General features: G+C 41.6%; 1 protein-coding gene across 1 annotated transcript in view; it reads left to right on the forward strand.

Annotated features, from left to right (window-relative positions):
• Window positions 1-20,380: 20,380 nt before the first annotated feature.
• The window catches only part of oxtra (oxytocin receptor a), a 38,056-nt gene continuing 34,542 nt past the window's right edge, over window positions 20,381-23,894 (forward strand). Inside the window, exons 1-2 of the mRNA XM_073072488.1 lie at window positions 20,381-20,590; window positions 21,221-22,322. Of these exons, the coding sequence (XP_072928589.1) occupies window positions 21,410-22,322 (913 nt within the window). The 5' untranslated portion in view covers window positions 20,381-20,590; window positions 21,221-21,409. The remainder of the gene's footprint in view (window positions 20,591-21,220; window positions 22,323-23,894) is intronic.

Below are 23,894 nucleotides of genomic sequence, written 5' to 3' on the forward strand. Positions count from 1 at the left end.
TGAACATGACATAACATCACATAACCATTGAGCATGTTTAAAGGGGGGCAACCTCCTTCCATTTAAGCAAGATCGCCCTCCTAGCCATAAGAGAAATAAAAGCCAGTACCCGCGAATGAGAAGGCTCCAAAATTATAACTCTTTCCTCAACAATACCAAATAAGGCAGTCAAATGATTGGGCTTAAAACTAACTTTAAAAAGTACAGAAAAAGTTTGGAATACATCTTTCCAATATTTTTCAAGACTTGAATATTACCAAAACATATGAATTAATGAAGCCTCTCCATTATTACATCTGTCACAGTAAGGAGATATATCTGCAATATAACGAGAGAGCTTGTCTTTAGACATATGAGCCCTATGTACTACTTTAAATTGTAGAAGGGAATGATGAGCACATAATGATGAAGAATTAAACATTTTGAAAATAACCCTCCAGGTCTCATCAGATAATGAAGTCTGTAAATCCTTTTCCCAATCTTTTTTAATTTTATCTAAAGGAGCTATTCTCAATCCCAACAGACCATAAATATAAGATATTGAGCCATTTTCAAAAGTTTTCAAATTAAAAATTACATCTATTATGTTCTTATCCAGGCTAGTTGGAAATATACACGAGGAAATCTGCAGATGCTGGAAATTCAAACAACAACACACACAAAATGCTGGTGGAACACAGCAGGCCAGGCAGCATCTATAGGGAGAAGCACTGTCGACGTTTCGGGCCGAGACCCTTCGTAAGGACTGTGTTCCACCAGCATTTTGTGTGTGTTGTTAGTTGGAAATATATGTAATTTAGATCTTTAAAAAATCTCTAATCTGTAGATATCGAATAAAGTGGGAATTTGATAGGTTATATTTCACTGAAAGCTGCTCAAAAGAAGAAAGATTCCTTCCAACAAACAGATCCTGAAATCGTTTAATGACTAATCTATCCCATTCTCTAAAAAACAGATCAGTCATAAATGGTTTAAAAAAATTAGAAAAAATAGACCTGGAAAGAGAAAATCTCAATAAACTGAAATGTTTCCTAAACTGTAGCCAGATCCTCATAGTGTGTTTAACCACCAAACTGTCAGTTAATTTATTTACAGGTAAAGGAAGAGAGGATCCAAGAAGGGAAATAATAGAAAATTTCATAACAGAATTGGCTTCAAAAAAGACCCATATTGGACAATTCTCACGATTAATATAATATAACCAGAACGTAAGATTTCGTATGTTAATTGCCCCATAATATAACCTAAAATTGGGTAAAGCAAGGCCACCATTCTTTTTGCTTTTTTGAAGGTGGGCTTTATTTAATCAGGGTTTTCTGTTCTTCCATATATAGGAAGAAAGAATCGAATCTAGAGAATCAAAAAAAAAGACTTAGGAATAAAAACAGGTACGGCTTGAAAGAGGTATATAAATTTAGGTAAAATATTCATTTTAGTAGAATTAATTCAATAAACCCGCCAACTGAACCACATCATCCTCTTAAAGCAACTCAACTTCTCCATCTCCTACCAACCCAGTTCCAAGGACACTAAGGTGAACACCCTGGTACGACTGTTCCACCCGGTGGAAACAGAGATCAACCCCGAGCCTATCATCCCATTTTCTCAGATACATTCCCCCAGTTGCCTAGGACTGTGAGAACCAGATCCACCTGGCCCGACAGCATGAGCCTGCTCCAGATGACACACCTGATAACTGCATGTACGTGCCAGCAGCCATGCGTTCTGAGGCACTCCAGTGGGTCTATTCCTCTCCCCCTCCAGCCTTTCAGGCTCACAACAGAACCTGGATTTTCTGTGGTGCCGGTTCCGATGACCTACCATGATGGCAGATGTGCCCAAGCTTGTTGCTGCCTGCCCTCAAGGTGCCCTGTCCAATTCCTCCAGCCAGCAGCCCTCTGGGCATCAAGCTAGCAACTTGGCCTCATACGAAAAGAACAGACAACTGCTCAGGAAACGGCAAAAAAAATGCCGCCCAGAGCACAAAAAGGAACAGCAACAGAAAGGATGAAGAAATATTCAAAGATTAGAAGTATTCATCTCCCCACAGACAGCCACAAAACAAAGAAACATCATGGAGCCCATCAAAGAGAAATCATCACTCAACATGCAAATAAAAAGAGCAAGTCACACAAATAGCAAAGATCGAATGAAAACAGAATATAAAACATCAAACTACAGTGTTATGTTCTGTAAGTAAAAACATTACATTAATTCAAAGGAAGATGCGGAGGGTCTGAAATATGGGTTTAACTTCTAAATTAGACCTGTATTCTCAGATTCTGATCTTCATTTGAGTTAATTTAATGTTTTGAAGTTACCAAACATAGCATTGGCTACGAGGTATTTTTAAAACGAACCTGGGACAGCTAATGACCCGTTGAAGTGCAGCGAGGAGTCTAATATTAAGGATGAGGTTTCGGGGTATTTGGAGACTAGTGATAAAATAAGTCAAAGTCAGCATGGTTTCTGTAAAGGGAAATCTTGCATGACAAATCTGTTAGAATTCTTTGAGGACGTAACAAGCAGGGTAAACAAAAGAGAGGCAGTGGATGTCATTTACTTGGAGTTTCAGAGGCATTTGTTAAGGTGCCACACATGAGGCTGCTTAACAAGATAAAACCCTTTGGCATTACAGGGAAAATACTGCATGGATAGAGGAATGACTGACAGGCAGAGGTAGTGAATGAGAGTAAAGGGAGCCTTTTCTGGTTGGCTGCCGGTGTCTGGTGCTGTTCCTCAGGTCAGTATTGAGACCGCTACTTTTCACATTGTTTCTCAATGATTTGGATAATGGAATTGATGGCTTTGTGACAAAGTTTGTGGATGATATGAAGATAGGTGGAGGGGTAGGTAGTGCTGAGGAAGCAATGCAATTGTAGCAAGACTTCAAATTGGAAGAATGGGCAAAAATGTGGCAGATTGAATACAGTGTTGGGAAAAATATGATAATGCATTTTCATAAAAGGAACAATGGTGCAGACTATTATCTAAATGGGGAGAAGGTTCAAACATCAGAGGTGCAGAGGGTCTTGGAAGTCCTCATGCAAGACTCGCAGAAGGTTAATTTACAGGTTGAGTCTGTGGCAAAGAAGGCAAATGTAATGTTGGCATTTATTTCAAGAATATAAAAGCAAGGAGATAATGCTGAGCCTTTCCAAGACACTAGTCAGGCAGCACTTAAAGTATTGTCAACAGTTTTGAGCCCCATATCTCAGAAAGGATGTGTTGTCATTAGAGAGAGTCCAGAGTAGTTTCACGAGGATGATTCTAGGAATGAAGGGGTTAATATATGAGGAGAATTTGGCAGCTTTAGACCTGTGCTCAGTGGAATTTAGAAGAACGTGGGTGTTCTCATTGAAACCTGCCGAATGTTGAAAAGGGTGGATGTGGAGAAGATGTTTCCTATGGTAGGGGTATCCAGAACTAGAGGGCACAGCCTCAAAATTGAGGGTCAACCGTTTAGAACAGAGGTAAGGAGGAATTTTTTTTAGCCAGAGAGTGGTGAATCTCTGGAATGCTCTGCCATAGACTGCAGTGGAGGTCAAGTTCATGGGTATATTTAAGGCAGAAGTTGATCATTTCCTGATTGGTCAGGGCATCAAAGGATATGCTGAGAAGGCAGCTGAGTGGGATTGAGTGGGATCCGGGATCAGCCATGATGGAATGGTGGAGCAGACTCAATGGGCTGAATGGCCTAATTCTGCTCCTTGTGTCTAACGGTCTTAAGGAAACATTTGAACTAAAAGCAATTTGCGAGGAATGGTCAAATTTAAAGGAAACAGCCCAGCCCAGCACCTGGACAGTCAGTCTTCAGAAGGGAAGACACAATCAAGTTTTTTTTTAAAGGCTATAAATGGTGTTCTAAGGCTGAAGTCTCCATTAGTACTTTTTACAGCATCCTGAGGGAATGTTCTTGTGGAGAGGCTGAGCAGCTGGGAAGGGTCTGGGAGGAAGAGCTGGGAGTAGAAATTACAGCTGAAATGTGGGAAGGCATCTGTAATAATGCAAAGAAAATTTCATTTTGTAATACAACTAAAGCATTGCCACTCAGAATTCTGCGTATAGCCATCTGACTCCAGGTCATCTCTCGAAATTTACGACAGGGGTCTCTCCAATGTGTTCTAAATGTAAAGGAAATATGGAACTCTCACCCATTGTTTCTGGACTTGTCCCAAACTTCAGGCATACTGGAGTGATATTTTGGGTGAAATGGAAAAGGTTCTGAAGATGGAGCTTGAACTGGACCCAGCAGTCGTATTATTAATGGACATCAGGAAAAACATTTTAACATCCTGACTTTTTGTGCAATAAAGAACATTTTACTTAGTTAGATATCCGAAAAGGCCGCTGGACTTTCTGGTTGGCGTAAATTAATCATGGAATACATTCCTTTGGACTTTTTAACACGTATAGTACACTCAAAAACAAATAGTTTTCATAAAACATGGCAACCTTTTCTGCAGTATGTAGATGTAAACCTGTCTGCTATACTAATAAGGGCTTTTGTATAGGACATGGTGGTGATGTCTATATTTCGATGTAAGTGTTCTGATAACTGATATCTGTGAGGAGAAGAAATGTAAATGTACCTGGAAATTGAAAGTTTTGTTATGCTGAGCAAATAAAAAGGCTATAAATGGAAGATTTCACAAGTGAGTACCAGATGATAATAATCATTAAATAAAATCAGAAATGGCTGGCTACATCCAAAAGATTGACATGTCTGATTACACAATGAGTAACTGGCTCATATGTACTGAGCTATTGGAACTGTATTTTGAAGCAAATGAAATACTCAATGAAAAGTGACTGCCAATTTTGCTGAGTGCATTTGGTTTAAAGGCATGCAGTTTGCTTCAAAGTTTGACTGCTCCAACCGAACCGGCAGAAATTAGCTTTGCTGCTATTTTAAAAGTAATGCGTGCACATTTTAAGCAAAATGAAAAGAAAGGGGAGTTCTTTCCAGCATACGTGGCTGAATTGAAGAGATTATCTGAGCATTGTCAGTTTGGTAATGGGCTTAATGATACACTGAGAGATGGTTTGTGGAATCTTAAAATAAAGCATTCAAAACTGGCTCCTAACTGAAGCACAGCTTACTTGTAAAAGAGCACTGAAAATTGCTGTTTCAATAGAAACAGCAGAGACGCAATTGAGTTGCAGTCAGGAATGAAAGTGAGTGTGAACAAAATTGCAATTTCTAAACAGAAACCGGCTTGGCTGAACAAATTGTGTTACCACTCTGGCAGGGGCTCACATTCACCAAACAAATGCAGATTTAAAGGCGAAACTTGCAGAAAATGCAACAAAGTAGGACATGTACAAGGAGCATGTCAGGAAGAAAAAAAATAAATGGTCTGCACAGGAAAGAGAAAAAGATGAGAAGTCAAGTTACGGTTTAAAAAAGAGCACTAATCTATATACTGTTGATGAAAAATCTGACAATGATGAGAGTGACACAGGACTGTGCAGCCTTGAGATTTACAGTTTGAAAATTAGCAATAAACAAACAATATGGCTTATGCTGGAAGTGAATAGTAAATTAATTAAAATGAAATTGGACACTGATTCAACTGTTTCAGTCATTCCAAAAATTGAGTTTGAAAGGTACTTCAAAGATACTAAACTGATGGCTGCAGATATCCAACTTATACTGGAGGAAAGATAACTCCGGTGGGAACGACATCCGTTACAATGAAATAGAACAACCAACAAGCCACATTGAGCTTGTATGTGATAAAAACAGGAGGATCAGCATTGTGAGGACGTGATTGGCTGAGGCAACTACAAAATGATTGGAGATCCATCCATAATTTGCATGCCACATTCCTGCAATGAAGCCAACTGAAAATGAATTAAGAAAGGTGCTGGATGATGCCACAACTCTGCCTAAGCTAGACACTGTGAACCGTTGCCCAACAGAGGACAAGCAGGTGTTGGTGCCAACCTCTGTGTCTCTGGATGCAAAGCATATTGAACAAATTAAGGACCATGCTGCTCAAAGGGATCAGAAAAGTGACGAAAACTACTACAGTTTTTGGTGGCAGCATATCTGAGAAAGCTTCTGATATGTTAATCAGGCAGTTACTTGCAACACGTGGCTTGGCTTTAAGCCAGAAGAGAGTTCAAAGAACTTAAGAAAAGTTGCAAGCATTTGGCTTTTGTGAGCATAAAGAACCAGAATCTAACCTGAGTGCATTAAGGTTGTTGCATGAACTTCAAGTTGGAGACCAAAAGCTGCTTGTAACGGTAGATGCAAAGAGCAAAGCTCAGATGGATGAATCACCTGCAGGCTTCTTGGTCTCCAAGCTGCACACTCTGCTTGAAACCTCATCGATCTCACAGCGCCAGACCGCTCAATCAACCCGAAATCACACGATCAAAAAGTCAATCACAGGTTCCAATTGCAGGCAGCTTAGTAATGGAATTGTATTTGAAAGAGGAAGTAAAAACAGTAGTTCTGTGACTGTCTGAAGGACGCTGCTGTTGGTCGCACTGTTCGCTGGTGCCATCTTCCATTGGATATGAAAAATAAAACACCGTGAATGACCAAAGCTAACAATGTGAGAGCCCACTTTCAAAGTTCAGCAAACAAGATCCCTGAACTGTTATTCCACATGTATTCTGATGAGCCTACTTGCCTCCTTATCTTCTGCATTGAAGACGTTGCTTAGCCTGGAATCTTTGACAGGTTAATGTAAAGGGAGTTTTATCTGCATTTAACATGCTGCAACTTAAGATGAAAATATTTTAAAATCTGCTCCTTGTTCTTTTTTGATTCAGCAGCAATCAGCATCCACAAAGGAGGAACTCTACACATGTTAAAAATTGCAAAAATTACTTTATTGCAACTATTTAAAAAATGAAATACAAAAAGGAAGAAAACATAATGAAATAGAGAAAGAAACAAAATAATACTCAAATAATAGACATAGAAACATAAAAAACCTACAGCACAATACAGGCCCTTCGGCCCACAAAATTGTGCCAAACATGTCCCTACCTTAGAAATTACTAGGCTAACCCATAGCTCTCTATTTTTCTAAGCTCCATGTACCTATCTAAAAGTCTCTTAAAAGAACCTATTGTATCTGCCTCCACCACTGTTTCCAGCAGCCCATTCCACGCACTCACCACTCTGAGTAAAAAATCTTACCCCTGACATCTCCTTGTACCTACTCCCCAGCACCTTAAACCTGTGTCCTCTTGTGGCAACCATTTCAGCCCTGGGAAAAATCCTCTGACTATCCACACGATCAATGCCTCTCAACATCTTGTACACTTATACTTATTGAACTGAACACTACAATGCTGAAGGGAGCCCCTGTACTTTCTCAAAGCATTCGCACATCCCCAACTAACTGTCTTTTGTCTTCCATTTGGCTTTACACATTTTAGCATATAAGGAGGTATCAAATGTAACTCTTTCCTTACAGAAGCAAAGGGGAAGTTTTACTCTCTGTCCAATCCATTCCTTATGAGTTATTTCCAGAGCAAAAACATCCCCACAAGAATGGTTTGGATTGGTAAGAGAAGCAGGGTGGATGCAGGTGAGGTAGATTTGCTGACCAGTCAGCCAGTATGACAACCTGCAGCAGTTACTCTGCCTTTGCAGCATGCTAGACCAATTTAAGGAAAGACATTTCCCTCTCACGGAATCAGTTAAACACCACACAAACATATCTCTTCACAGATGAGTATTCAGAGTCTTTGGACTTCCTTACATATAGCGCTAGGACAATGGCCACTTATGTGTTTTATGGCAAGGTTTCCTTTCCAATAAGGCTGATGGACATCAGCAGGAAAGTCTATCAGTTAAAAGCTTCCTTCCATGGGACAATAATACAAATACTTCATATCATCTTAATAGTTTCTTCCCCAGAACAGTTAATCTGATCAATCACTCTAATTAGCCCACTCTATCTATTTCCCCCATCACTGCGCTGCACTGTAGACATTTAGAACCACTTTTTATAATGCTGTTAACACTGATTCTTTCATTGGGTCTATTATGGATTTATTGAGTATGCCCGCAAGAAGATAAATCTCAGAGTTATATATGGGACATATATGTTGATAATAAATTTACTTTGAACTTTGTAAATACATGCTGGTATTTATTTGCTTATGCACATTTTATTCCATATCCAACCTTTAACCTCTAACATTGTTAGTTTTTTAATATGTAAGTTTTTATATGTCATTCCTTATTGTTGAATGTTGTTTCTTATTATATGTTGCACCTGCCCAACACAGCAACTTCCTAATCCATGTAATTGTATGTGGTGAATACAGCTGATCCTTGAATGGTCTCAGACTGGGAGGACTAATTGCTTTCTTGTGATCAGTAATTACCCATTGAGTTTACATAGTTATACCAACTGGAAAAGAGGAAGATTTGTTTATCAGCTTTGCACTATTGTGCAGAATATATTCCAATGGGAAGTGACTCTACAGATCAGCAATTCATACTGACAGCTCACAATTCAAGGAGCCAATTTTCTTTATCTTCTTTCAAACCCCATCCACCCACCACCATCTGCAAACTACAGAGCAACACAGGATGACTTGACTGGTAGTCTATTTCACTGGTCAAAAAGCAAAAAAAAAAACTACAGATGATGGAAATCTGCAATAAAAATGGAAAATGCTCTTCAGGTAAAGGAACATCTGTGGACAGGGAACCAGAGCTAACCTTAATGTTCTTAATCTGTTTTACTGCTTAAACCAACCTAACATCAGTTTGTTATCCATTCTTGAGCCCAGACCCCACTGCTTCATTCCAGCCCAAAGATTCCATTGGCCCCAAAAGCTCTCCAGCAATGGCCACTGCGGCCGTACCTGCATTCTCAAGAGTCCAGTTCACCAAATATTTCAGGATACCCCAAAAACACCAGGTTGTACAGATGGTTCAAATCACACTTTCCACTGGGCAATTGCAGGCTGCAGATTGCAATGATCATACTCCCGATAAGGTATATTTAGTAGAATTGTTAGTAGTTTTGTTTGCTGCATAGAGAGCATCACAGTGTCTCATCATTGCTACCTTCATATGCACAATGTTGTCTGATTTACCCCCGATTCTATAAATTCCTTGATGATATATCATTCTGATGGAAGCGTTATATAAAAGCATTGTCTGCACTGGTGCTGTAGTGCCTTGTGGTTGCCATAATTACTCTTGAAGATTGACAACTCTGGTAATGACGATGTGCCAGAGGACAGCCACCTTCAAATAAGGGGGCAAATCCTCCTGAATGAATGAAGGTTACCAACCAAGTTAATCCTATCTGTGATCTATGAGGAGAGGTTGGACAAACTTTGGTTGATTTCTATGGGAGCCTCAGAGGTTACAGGAGATATCTGATAGAAGTTTATAAAATTACGAGGCATAAATAGAGTGGACGATCAGCATCTTTTCTCCAATGCAGAAATGTCAAATACCAATGAACATGCACTTATGGTGAGAGGAGGAAAGTTTAACAGAAATGGGTAGGGCAAGATTTTTTGCACAGAAAGTTGTAGGTGGATGGGACATGCTGTTAAGTAGAAGTATTTATGATAGTGGCATTTGAGAGGCTTTTAGATAGATACATGAATATGCAGAGAATGGAAGGATATGCATCATACATAGGCAGAAGTGATTTTGTTTAACTTGGCATTTTTTTTAGTGTAAACATTGCAGGATGAAAGGCCTGTTCCTGTGCTGTACTTTTCAATGTTCTATGTCCTATGTTCTTTTTATGTAGTAGACTTACCAGAACACTAATCCATTTTTCCATAGGTTTTGGCATTGCTTCTATGAAGTGGAAGGTAGCAAATTTAACTCTACTCTTTCAGAAAAGAGGGAGAGGGAAAAAAAGGAAATAAATGATTAACAATGGTGGTGGATCAATGGCTGAAGCCTCTCTAAAGCATATCCTAACAGGGTTGAGCTGCGTTAACATGGATATCCAAAAAGAAAATAGTGTTTGACTAATCAGCTGGAGGACTATGAGAAACTGGTTTGTAGAATAGATAAGGGGGAAGCATTGGTTGTGAAAGGCCTTTGATAAGGACCCTATGTTGAAGACTGGTCAGCAGCAACAGATGATGTAGAACTGCTGACAATGTACTGACATGGCTTCAAGGATTAACTTTATCCATCAGATACATTTACATGTATTAGTAAGTTGCCATGGTGTGTTGGTATGACATGCAACAAAAATAAACAACACTGAACAACTACAGGAATAAAGAATTATATATAAATAATTATAGAGACCAAATTATGCATATGGAATAAAATGTGTGTAGATACATAAATACCACCATGTATTTACAATGTTAACAACATTATAAAAAGTGTTTTAAAGTGTTTATAGTGCAGATACTAGATACAGAGGGATGGGGTTGCTAACTAAAGGTTGATCAGATTAACACCCTTTTAAAATGGAGTTTTTGTTTATTGGATGAAAAGCAAAGATTGGGAAACTTTTGGATGTTCTCATGTAGGGAGTCTCCGACACATGAGTTACCACAGGGATCAGTGCTTGGGTCCCTGGCTAGACACAACCTGAAGAAATGATTTAGCTGTGGAAATGTTATATTTCCATATTTGCTGAAAATACTAAACTGGTCGGGATTATGAATATGGAGAAGGCTGGGCAAGAACCGGGCAGATTAGATATAACATGTGAAGTTGTGAGCTCATCTATTTACATACACATAAGAGAAAAGCAAAGCATTTAGTATGCAACCCTCTCACCGGGCTCATATACAAACTTGGCTCATTAGGCAGCTCTGCTAACAACCATATGACTCAGCAGTGAGAAGGTCGCCTTTCATTAACAATATATGTCTAGAATCGGAATGATTCAGGGTTCCACCAATCAGGAAGGTTAGGATGTTCCAATTGAGGAACATTGATTGTAGCAAATGCTTTGTAAATACTGACCCATACACAGTTATTGTTCACCAGGAAATGACAGATCGTACACTGGTATAAAATTACAAACAAAGTATATTTACCAAGTTTTCTACTTTAACAAACAGCTACAGAGAAAAAAAATAGAAGTTCCCATTACAGTTAAACCAGTCCAATGTGCACATGAACAGTGGAGCTCATTTCTGGACTAGTCGGGTGTATTGCTCTACTCAAACATTGAACCCACATTCTGCATGAAAGACAACAGCCACATTTGAACTTCCCTCGAAGACCGTCTTGAACGAATTGGCTAGCTCAGGAGTATTGGCACTTCCTCCTTGGAGCCATTTGTCTGCATAAAGCACTTCTTACAACGGGGTCTCTCCTTCAAAAGGCACTCAGCAGCATCTTTCCTTATGCCCCACTCCCTGCTCCCACTGAAAGACCCCAAACCGGGCCACTGTCCTTCAGAAATCTGATCCCGCACAGCTCTCTGGAATCTTCCCTTGCATCCCACCGGGCAGAAAGTTACAACATGTACTAAGACAACCCCGACTGGCTGACACAACGTTCCGAACTTGGTCAATATGCTCCTTACCTTTAGCTGAAGCCAAAACACTCTCACTAGCAGGACATAGTGCTTTTGCAGAACACTGCTGAAATAAAATACCTCACAGTGTACCAGTGGAAATCTTAACAAGGGCAATACAATAAAATGGTGAGAGATTGGATAGAGTTGATGTTCAAAGGGACATAGAGTATATACCAACAACAACACACACAAAATGCTGGTAGAACACAGCAGGCCAGGCAGCATCTATAGGGAGAAGCGCTGTCGACGTTTCAGGCCAAGACCCTTTGTCAGAGTATATACCATATGCTTGTTCACGAATTACTGAGGCCTAATATACAGTGCACTAAGAAATTCAAAAGGGGGAATTAGTATGTCAATCTTTATATAATGAGATATAAACATAGAAAGAAGGAAATCTTACTGTGATTGTGTAAGCCCTCGCTGACACTGCACCTGGACTGTAGCGTTCGGCAACTCAGATTTACAAAGTTTATATCTGTCCATGGTAGGGTAATGGATAGTGTAACGTGATTGCAGTGCCAACCTGAAAGGAGTTTATTTGTTCTCCCCCAACTGTATTGTTTTCCTTCAGGTGTTCCAGTTTCCTCCAGCATTCAAAGGTGTACGGGTTAGTAGGAAAGTCGGTCATGAGTGTAATTGGGTGGTTCTGTGCTGTATGTCGAAATAAAAATAAAATAATAGTCTCCACTACCTAAGAAAGAATGTATTTGTCAAACAAATTGTAGTGAAGGATTTAGAAGAATAATAGGAAAGATGAAGCAGGGAGGATGTTTATCCTGGCTGGGCAGTCTCGGTTCAGGGTACAGCTTCAGAATAAAGGATTCAATGACCAGAACTGAGTGAGGGGAAGTTCTTCCCCTGGAGGACAGCATACCTTTGAAATTCTCTACACCAGTTGGCTGTAAGGGTCAGTTCTTGTGATCACTCAACGGAGATGGTTACACCATAAACACAAGAGGTTATATTCAGTCTGGGTAGCTTCCAACCTGGTGGCATGAACATCGATTTCTCTAACTACCGGTAATTTCTCCCCCCTCCCCCTTCTCTCTTTTTCCATTCCCCAGTCTGGATCTTCTTCCCTTTTCTCTCACATGCCCATCTTCACCCTGTGGTACTCCTCCACCTTCTCTTTCTCCCATGGTCCACTCTCCTCTCCTATCAGGTTCCTTCTTCTTCAGCCTTTTACCTTTTCTAACTGTCACCTTCCAGCTTCTCACTTCATTCTCCTCCCCCACTCACCCGCGTAGCCATCACCTGGCTTCGTCTATCACTTGCCAGCTTGTGCTCCTTCCCCTCCGCCCCAGCCCCACCTTCTTACTCTGGTTTCTTCTCCCTTCCTTTCCAGTCCTCATGAAGGGTCTCGGCCCAAAACCTTGGCTGTTTATTCCCTTCTATAGGTGCTGCCTCACCTGCTGAGTTCCTCCAGCAATTTGTGTGTGGCTCCTCAGATAATTAGATAGCTGGACTTAGCTATTACCCTAGTCCAGCTATCTAATTATTTATGAATACCAGATGACACTGAGCGAGATTATCCACTTGGCAGTTAAAGTGCTTTATTCTGGCCCTTCCTCAGTTTTATTGTTCTTTTTTTTAAATTTAGAGATACAGTCCAGAACAGGCCTCTCCGGCCCAACGAACCACACTGCCCAGCAACCCACCTACTTAACCCTCAGTCTACTAACCAGTATGTCTTTGCACTGTGGGAGGAAATCTCTGGATTACTGCCTGTGCCACGTGCCAGTGAGGGTAAGAACTCATGGCTGAGGAACTGATGCAGGTTTCAGATTTCTGGATCATTGGGATCTCCTCTGGAGAAGGTATGAGCTGCACAAAAGGTTTGGGTTACACCCGAACCCTAGTGAGACCAATATCCTTGCACACAGTTTTGCGAGAGCTATTGGAGAGGGTTTAAACTAATTTGGGTGGGGGATGGGGAACTGAGTAAAAGGGCTGAGGATGGGGCAGTTGGAATGCAAGTAGAGGCAGTGTGTAGTGAGACTGACAGAAAGGACAGGCAAGTGACAGGGCAAAATTGCAGATTTTGGGATGAGTTGCAGTATAACAGGGGGACAAAACCAAAAGGGTGACAAATACAAGACTGAAGGTATTTTTTTTGAACGCATGCAGTATATGGAATAAGGTCGATGGTCTTGTAGCACCATTAGAGATTGGCAGGTATAACATTGTAGGCATCACTGAGTTGTGGCTGAAAGGAGATTATAGCTGGGATACAGGTTGTATTGGAAGCACAGGCAGGTAGGCAGAGGGGTTGACGTGGCTCTGTTGGTAAAAAAATGAAATCAAAACCTTAGAGAGAGGCAACATAGTATTGGAAGGTGTGGAATTGTTGTATGAACTGCAAGGTAAAAAGACCCTGATGGGTGTTATATACAGGCCTCTAAACAGTAGCCAGGATGTGGGCTACAAATTACAATGGGAGATAGAAAATGCATATCAAAAGGCCAATGTTACGATAGTCATGGAGGATTGCGGATAGATTGGGAAAATCAAGTTGCTGCAGATTTTGGACCCCAAGAGAAAGAATTTGTTGAATACCTATGAGATGGCTTTTTTAAGCAGCTTGTGGGTGAGTCTACTATGGGATTGGCTATTCTGGATTGGATGTTGTGTAATGTATTGGATTTGATTAGGGAGCTTAAGATAAAGGAACCCTTAGGAGGTAGTGGTCATAATATGATAGAATTAACCGTAAAAATTGAGGGGGAGAAGCTAAAGCCAAATGTATCATTATTACAGTGGAATTACAGAGGCATGAGAGGAGAAGTGGCCAAAGTAGATTAGAAGGGGCCACTAGCAGGAACAGTAATGGCTGAAGTTTCTGGGAATAATTTGAATAATGCAGAATAAAGTAGAAGTATTCTAAAGGAACGATGACATAACTGTGTCTGACAAGAGAAGTTAAAGCCAACATAAAAGCAAAAGAGAGGGCACATAATAGAGCAAAAATTAATGGGAAGTTAGAGGATTGGAAGCTTTTAAAAACCAAGAGAAGACAACTAAAAAACCAAGAGGAGGGAATATATGAAATATGAAGGTAAGCTGGCCAATAACCAAAAGGATATCAATTTTTTTCAGTTATATAAAGAGTGAAAGAGAGGCAAGAGTAGATATCAGACCACTGGAAAATGATGCTGGAGTGGTAGTAAAGGGGAAACAAGGAAATGGCAGATGAACTAATTAAGTATTTTTGCACTACTCTTCACTGTGGAAGACACTAGCAGTAGGCTGGAAGTTTGAGAATAATGGGGGGGGCAAAAGTGAGTTCTGTAGCTACTACTGGGGAGAAGGTGCTTGGAAGCTGAAAGCTCTGAAGGTAGATAAGTCACCTGGACCAAATGGACTACACCCCCAGGTTCCAAAGAGGTACAGTAGCTGAAGAGATTTTGATGGAATTACTAATGATCTTCCTAGAATCCTGACATATCTGTGGGAAATCTTTGAGGAAATTACAAGCAAAATCGGTGGGTGGATGTTGTGTACTTGGATTTTCACAACGCCTTTGATAAAGTGCCCACATGCGGCTGCTTAACAAGTGCCCATGGTAATACAGGAAAGATACTAGCATGGATAGAGGGCTGGTGATGGGCAGGGGGCAAAGAGTAGGAATAAAGGAAGCCTTTTTGATTAGCTGCTAGTGACTAGTGACGTTCTGCAGGATTTGATGTTGGGACCACTTCTTTTTAAGTCGAATGTCAATGATTTGGATGATGGGTCTTGGCCTGAAACGTCGACAGTATTTCCCCCTATAGATGCTGCCTGGCCTGCTGTGTTCCACCAGCATTTTGTGTGTGTTGTTTGAATTTCCAGCATCTGCAGATTTCCTCATGTTTGCTGGATGATGGAATTGATGGCTTTGTGCCCCAGTTTGCAGATGATACAAAGGTAGATGGAGGGACAGATAGTTTTAAGGAAGTTGGGAGGCTGCAGAAGGATTTAGATGGATAAGAGAATGGACAAAGAAGTGGCAGATGGAATACAGTGTTGGGAAGTGAATGGGCATGCACTTGTGTAGAAGGAATAAAAACGGGGGGAAAAGTTCAAGAATTCAAGATGCAGGAGTCCTTGAGCAGAAATTCCTGAAGGTTAACTTGAAGGTTGAGCCTGTGGTGAGGAAGACAAATGCAATGTTAGCATTTGTTTCAAGAGAACTAGAATATTAAAACAAGGAAGTAATGCTGAGGCTTTATAAGACACTGTTGAAGCCCCACTTGGAGTATCGTGAGCAGTTTTGGACCCCTTATCTAAGAAAGGATGTGCTGACATTGGAGAATGTTCAAAAGAGGCTCACAACGATGATTCCAATAATGAAAGACTTAACATGTGAAGAGCATTTGATGGTTCTGGGCAATACTTAGTGGAATTTTGAAGAATGATGGCGTGTCTCATTGAAACCTATCAAATGTTGAAAGGCTTAGATAGAGTGGATGTAGAGAGAATGTTTCCTGTATTGGGGGAATCTAGGACCAGAGGGCACAACCTCAGAATAGAGGGACGTCCATTTAGAATGGAGAGGAGGAGGGTGGTGAATCTGTGAAATTCATTCTCACAGGCAGCTAAGAAGGCCGGGTCTTTGGGTGTATTTAAGACAGAGGTTGATAGATTCTTGATAAGTCAGGGCATGAAAGGCAATGGGGAGAAAGAAGGAGAATGAGGTTGAGAGGGAAATGGATCAGCCATTGATCAAATGGTGGAGAAGACTCGATGGGCCAAATAGCATAATTGGGCTCCTATGCCTTATGATCTAAAATATATTCTCAGCTCTTACCATTCTCAGTGCTTCTTGTAGTGTTGCACCATTGACTTGTCAGCCGATAGAGCCAATGCATGCTTACTGATCACCACTACGCCACATGTTCTGTAGTTCCTCTTCGGGACCTTCTGTGCGTGCTCACTGCACTCTGTGTGGCTCTGGGGTGTGACTAGGCCTGGCTAATCTGTGGAGCTGCTCTCCCCAGCTACTAGTAGGGACTCTGAGGGGGCTACTGTGCAAAATATTCATTTAACATGCCTGGTACCTGATAGTGTGTCTAGTTACACTTTTTTTTTCTGCAGCAATTGGAAAGTAAAGGGTTAATTGAGAATTTCAGAAGACAGAGTCAATACATTGATTTGGAATGAAGTTACATGCAAGCCAAATCAGTTAGGGACTGTTCCTCAGTGGCATCGCTTACAATGATCCAAAGCATGTACAATCGTCATTACTGTAATTCCCAGATTTATATAATTTTCAATGTTTAAATTCCACAGCTGCCTTGTGAACCTATCACTGGAGATTAGCACAAGCATGCAGAGTATATTTCAGTATGTGTTGTCATATCCCTTTTCATCACTGCAGTAACTAGATTTGAAGAGCACTTAATCGGCTGTGAGATGCTCTGCGATTTCTTAAAATCATGAATGGCGACTTGGACATATTTCCTCAATGATGTCAGCGTACAGCCTCTGCAGTTTTTATTTGCTCATGTTTTATCCAATGGTTGTTCAAATCTGCTCGGGTTGAGGCTGATTGGTTCACTGTGGCTTGTCTATACTTAACTGTATGGTGAATGATAACAACAACAACAACCACAACTAGCATTTATCTAACAGATAATGACCGTAGCAGAGTCGCTCAAGGTGCCTCACAGCAGCAATTGTCAAGTGGAATCAGTATTGACTCAGAGAAGGCATTTGACTAAAAGGAAAATCTTAAATGAAGAGAGGGAGGCTGAGAGGAGTTGCCAGGGGTTCCGGATGATGGAAGCTAGAAGTAGAGTTGCTAAATGTACAGGGGACACCCGTGGAATGTACAAGTGTTCAGGCTCATACAAACTAACTGCAAACCGGGTGGCTCAGTAGGTGCAACACTTTACAGGGCCAACGATCACAAATCGAGAGTCTACTTCCATCGCCACCTGTAAGGAGTTTGCGCGTTCTCCCTGTGATTGTGTGGGTTTCCTCCGAGTGATCTGGTCTCCCCCCACATTCAAAGTCATATGGGTTGGGGTCAGTGAGCTGTGGGCATGCTATGTTGGTGGCAGAATTTTAGCCACTCTTCCAGGCTGCCCAGCTCGATCCTCACTGATTTGATTTGATGCAATACAATTAATTTCACTTTATGTTTCAATGTACATGTGACAAGTGAAGCTGATCGTTATTTTTATCTTCAGAACGTCCCCATAGAATGAGGAATACTTGCAGTCCCATGGATTGATGATTTGGAAAAGAAAGGCAAAAACTGTATTGCAAATGATTAATCAATAACAAGAGGAATGCGCCCCCTCCTAACACAGAGGATGATACCAGCGTCACTACCCTTTCATCCACGTTCTTCTATTTTAAAACCACTACTTTCTGAGATGCTACAGATCTCAGGTGAGGGGGTAGGTGTGTGGGTGGGGGAAGGGGGAATGAATTAAAAAGCTGGGAGGTGATAGGTAGAAGAAATAAAGGACTAAAGAAGAAAGACTAAAGAGAGAGAGGACAGTGGACCATGGAAGAAAGGGAAGGGGGAAGGGCACCAGAGGGTGGAGATGGGTAGAAGGGGTGGGAGCAGATATGAGAATGGGGAATGCAATGCGCCTTTCCTCCATCACTTCTGTGGCCTCTCTCTCCTTTTCCTATCTCTCTGTTGACCCCTCATCCCTGTTTCACTCTCCGATCCGTCTCTTTCTGGTCTTCTCCCTTTATCCTGTCCCTTTCCCTCCTCTTGGCTTTCTTTGAGGCCAGTATGGATAATTTGCGATGATAGAAACTGGCAGGGTGAGGGTAAGAGGCTGGGCCCTCCTATGTGCTTGTGTTCTCTGAAGTGTCGGAGGCTGAGGGGAGAGATTAGAGTCAGAATCAAAATTGGATTAAAATCTTTTGTCACTGACATAACGTGAAATTTGTTGTTTTGTAACAGCAGTACAGTGCGAGACATAAACTTACTATAAGTTAAAAAATAAAGAAATAATGCAAATGAGGAATAATGAGGTAATGTCCATATCTTTATGGGCCATTCATAAATCTGGTGGCAGGGAAGATGAACCCATTCCTAATAGTGTGTGTCTACAGGCTGCTGTACCTCCTCCCTGATGGTAGTCACAAGAAGAGGGCATGTCCTGGATGGTGAGGGTCTATAGTCACGGATGCTGTCTTCTTGAGGTAATGCCTCTTGAAGGTGTCCTTGATGATGGGGAGGTTGTGCCCATGGTGCAGCTGGCTGAAACTACAACCCTCTGCATCCTCATCTGATCCAGCTTACTGGAGTCTCCATACCAAGTGGTGATGCAACCAGTCTGAACACCCTCCGCTACACACCTTTAGAAATCTGCAAGAGGTTTTCGTGGCATAGCACAGCTCCTCAAACTCCTAATGAAGTAGAGCTGCCTCATGATTGTTATCCTAGGCTCAGGATAGATCCTCTAAGATGCAGACACCCAGGAACTCGAAGCTTCTCACCTTTTCCACTATCAAACCCTCACTGAGGACTGGAAAACTGTTTCCTCTAAGCTGTGTGGGTGCGCGGCCGCGCAGTAACTGAAATGCTCCTGTGCACGAAACCTTTGTTACCACGCAGCTGGAATTTTCTTTTATATGTTAATATAGCTTTGAAATGATGCAAATATACTTTTGAGATCTATGTTAATATAATTGTGAAATACCCTGTAATTAATAATATGCTAATGAGTATAATCCATAAATTTTATTAATAATAAATATAACAGAACCTTCACTTGGAAACATTTGAGAGCTTTGACATATTTATATTGTCAGTGTTTCACGTTATAACACTGTTGTAAATTGTAACAATAAACACAGAATGGAAGTTGGTAGCTCATTGTCCATAAACCGCCAGCCTGCTGCAGGCTGATGCTGTCTAAGTGTAACAGTTTGCAAAACTTGAAGGATTTCCATTGATGTTCCTTATTTTATTATACCCTTTATTTAACAAGTCAAAAGTATGTGATTTTTCAATTGTCATTCTAAATATGCACATAACAACAAACAAAAACATTTAAAGTGCTGCACAGTTTTCAGGCCATGTAAAAGTTTCCTGCCCGGAGAATGGTTGGTCCATGCAGCTGTTAAAAACAAAGCGGGAACGCGATAGATTTATATTATTAAGAGAGGCATACGTAGAGTAAACAGTCTGAATATTTTCCCATGGCAAAAATGTCAAATATTTTACTAGAGAGCATATCATTGAGGTGAGAGGGGGAAAGTTTAAAGAAGATATGTGGGGGGGGTTCATTTTTTACACAGAGTTTGGCAGGTGCCTGGGAGCAGCTGCCAGGTTTGAGGCAGGTACAGTAGGGGCTTTCACCAGGCTTTTAGATGGACATGGGAATATTTAGTGTGTGAAGGAATGTGGATCGTATTCAGGGAGAAGGGAATAGTTTAATTTCGCATTGTGTAAGGCACGGTATGATGGGCCAAAGGGCCTTTTCCTGTACTGTAGTGATCTGTTTTCTACGCATGCAGCACAAAAACAGACCTTCTGTCCATGGAGTCCCCATCAGCCATCCTTTATCTTCTTGAGTCCTCTCGTCTGTCTGACCCCTCCTCCTCTCTTGCTTATTTCTTCATTCCTTCAATCACTTCTTCTCCGTCGCCTCGCCCTTTCTCTGCTTCTCATAGCTGTTGCTCACCTCCGCCTGGTAGATTCTCCTCTTCCTACTTCCCCTCCTATTGTCTCCGGACTGATTTCCACCGCCACTACCCCCGCTCTCCGTCCCTCTTTCCCTTGCCCCGTTTCTTTCCCCGGATGAGCCGAGGTCCGGGTGATGTGGACTGGCTGTGCCTTGTCACTGGCTCCCCCTGTCGGAGGACCGTCGTACGGATCTCCTCCCCATCCATCTCCTAAAGCTGCTATATATTTAGGAGCTGGAAGCTCAACAAGTCAGTCTCTGCAAGCTTTCGTTTTTTTCCAGTTTACTAACCAAGAGTAACCCCACCCCTCCATCAACGAAAAGCGTCGGATATTCTCGGTGTGTAGATGTTAGCGGTCTGATACTCCATATACAGCAGCGGCTGTCAGTTCACTGGGGTTAACGACTCGGGTTCCAGACCTGTCCTTTTCCGTACCCAGTCGCCACACATAGGTAGGTTTTCAACTGCGCCCAGTTTCGTTTATTTGCAAGATACGGCGCAGGGTTAATCATTTTTGCAAGGTTTTCGATTGCAGTGTGACTTTTCTATCCAGATCGGCGTTGCTCGATCCTTAAGATCGGGTGGATCGTGATCAAGCTCTAAATTATTCGAACGGCTCGAGATTAAAAAGAAGGAAAATGCGCTAACCGCTATTTGGTGATGAAGGGTGGGAGCCTAATTTCTGGGGTCTGTTTTCAGTGAAACATCATAGTTTCGTTGCTGGAAAAACGGTGAAGGGGAGAACCAAATGTTAACTTACAAGACTAATGAGTTCGTGCCATTAAAAGGAGGGATGGAGCGGATCTCATTTTGTTGAAGAATTATTAAGAATTACTAAGAATTATTTTTTTTAAAACCGCAAACTGCTGGAGGAACTCAGTGGGTCTGACAGTATCTATGGAGGGAAAATGGAGTCAACGTTTTCGGTTGAGGTCCTTCATTTAGTTATCAAAAGTTCACTGGCCATTTGCATTCTCAGATCCTGGCTGGTCCGTTGAGTTCTTCCAACAATTTGTTTGTTGTTCCAGATGCATCTGCAGTGTTTTGAACTGGGGATTTGAACGGGGTGCTTTGTTTTCCAGTCTCCCCGGACGTGCGTCGGTTGAAACTGACGGGGAATCCGGAGGCTTGTGTCCCGGGACGCGAGACTGAGGCAGAAGGAAGTTACCACGGAACTCGCAACCAGTTCGGTCGATCCGAGCGAATCAAGAGCGGCCGGGAGAAAGAAGAAATAGATGTTTAGGTGGTCCTGGAGGTGAGAAGGGAGGGGGATGGCCGCATCCTGCCAGCAGCTCGATGCAGGGGCGTGGAACTTCACGTCCAGCGGCTGGGCAGCAGTGCCGAGCAACAATGCCACGGTGACTTGCAACGGCTCGGCGGCGATCGTCGTGAGGAACCAGGTGGTGGCACGTATCGAGGTGGCCGTGCTCGCCGTTATCCTGATCCTCGCCCTGAGCGGCAACATCGGAGTCCTGTTGGCCATCTACTCGAGCCGCCACAAGCCCTCCAGGATCTACTTCTTCGTCAAGCACCTGAGCATCGCCGACCTGGTGGTGGCCATTTTCCAGGTGCTCCCTCAACTCATCTGGGACATCACCTTCAGGTTCTACGCGCCCGATTTCCTCTGCAGGGCGGTGAAGTACTTACAGGTAGTGGGAATGTTTGCGTCTACCTACCTCCTGATCGTCATGTCCATTGACCGCTGTATGACCATCTGCCAACCCTTGAAATCCCTGCATCAGAACTCCAACCGAGTCTTTGTCATCCTCTCCTGGGCCATCAGCCTTCTCTTCAGCCTTCCCCAAGTCTTCATCTTCTCGCTCAGGAGGATGGACTCCGGCGCTTACGACTGCTGGGGTGTCTTTGTGCAGCCGTGGGGAGCCAAGGCGTACATCACCTGGATCACCCTCTCCGTCTATATCATCCCGGTCATCCTGCTAATCATTTGCTACTCGTTGATCAGTTTCAAAATCTGGCAGAACGTTAAACTCAAGACCCGCAAGGAGGCCAAAGTTTCGAAAGAAGGGGTGATGTCCCGGGTCAGCAGCGTAAAAATCATCTCCCGCGCCAAGATTAGGACCGTCAAAATGACTTTTGTCATCGTCTTGGCTTACATCGTGTGCTGGACTCCGTTCTTCATCGTGCAGATGTGGAACGCGTGGGATCAGAAGGCGCCTCATGAAAGTAAGTTCATCTCGATGGAAGTCGAAAGCCGTTCCCGTACACCTAGACACTCTTGCACAGTGGGCGAAAGGAGTTAAAAGAGGAACAGGGCAGGGATAATATAGCCATTAAATAGCCGAGTCGTACGTATTGCCTCTTCGGCGAACCGACCCGACTATTGCTAAGTTATTATGTATTGCCTAGTCATAAGTAATTTTCTTATTTTATACACCGACAGTCACATTAATTAAAAAGAGCTCAAGATAGTTATACTAATCGTTCTATTCATTCTAGTTATGACTTGTTTAACATTTACAGTGATTATGGACCATTCCATATTAATCTGATTCATGGCTATATTATAGTCTTATATGAATAACTCTGACAGTTGTATATTAGCTATTCTGATTATTACATTAGTCCAACAGTCCTACTGTATTCAACATTATTGGATATTTTATTCAAAATTCATGTCAGAGTTAGATTAGTTTATTTTCAATACACCAGGGTGCAATGAAATTTATATTAATTATAGCGTCAAAATGATATTAGTTGCATGTTTCTCAATATGACAGCATAATATACTGCACACCTGATATCTCTAACAGGTAAGGAAACTAGCTGATTACGTATTCTCACGTTATTTACTTCTACTTAAAACGAACACCAACTCATTATATATAGTTTACTGGCCAGTTGCTTAATGATGAATTATCATTACATATTGATTGATGTGCATACAGCCACTTTAAAACCAACTAATTACATAAGTGCTCAGTAAATGTAGACTAATTGCTTACTGGTTGCTTCTTGATTAAATTCTATACTAATTAGTTGGTGTGGAATTTAATCAAGAAATTTGGCGCAATTTATTCTTGAAATTGTCTTGTTTATACTGCTGAAAGAATGTTCCGTAAACGCAAATCATTTATAAACCAGAGCAATCAATTTCATCAACGCAGGAGATTCTGCAGATGCTGGAAATGCAGAGCCAATGAAGAGTATTGATGAAGGGTCTTGGCCCGAAATGTCAACTATTTATTCCTTTCCATAGTTGCTGCCAGACCTGCTGGTATTTTGTAAGTGTTGCATCAGAATCAGAGTCAAGTTTATTATCACCGACCCTGTGTTGTGCAATTTGTTAGCTTAGCAGCTGCAGTTCAATGCAATACATAATCTAGCAGAGAGAGAGAAAAGTAATAATAATAAATAAAATAAAACAATAATAAACAAGTAAATCAATTACATATATTGAATAGATTTTAAAAAGTGCAAAAACAGAAATACTGTATATTAAATAAAGTGAGGTAGTGTCCAAAGCTTCAATTTCCACTTAGGAATTGGATGGCTGTTCCTGAATCGCTGAGTGTGTGCCTTCAGGCTTCTGTACCTCCTACCTGATGGTAACAGTGAGAAAAGGGCATGGCCTGGGTGCTGGAGGTCCTTAATAACAGACACTAGGGGAAATCAATTTCCCCTAGAAGGACTTAACTACTTAATACATATTCCTTAAAAACTATTCCTTCATGTATTTGTTAGTGGTAAGCTAGTGAAAACAGAGTTATACTTTCACCAAGAGATGTCCTAATATAG

This window comes from Hemitrygon akajei, chromosome 19, assembly GCF_048418815.1.
Source record: "Hemitrygon akajei chromosome 19, sHemAka1.3, whole genome shotgun sequence".
In the NCBI taxonomy this organism is placed as follows: domain Eukaryota; kingdom Metazoa; phylum Chordata; class Chondrichthyes; order Myliobatiformes; family Dasyatidae; genus Hemitrygon; species Hemitrygon akajei.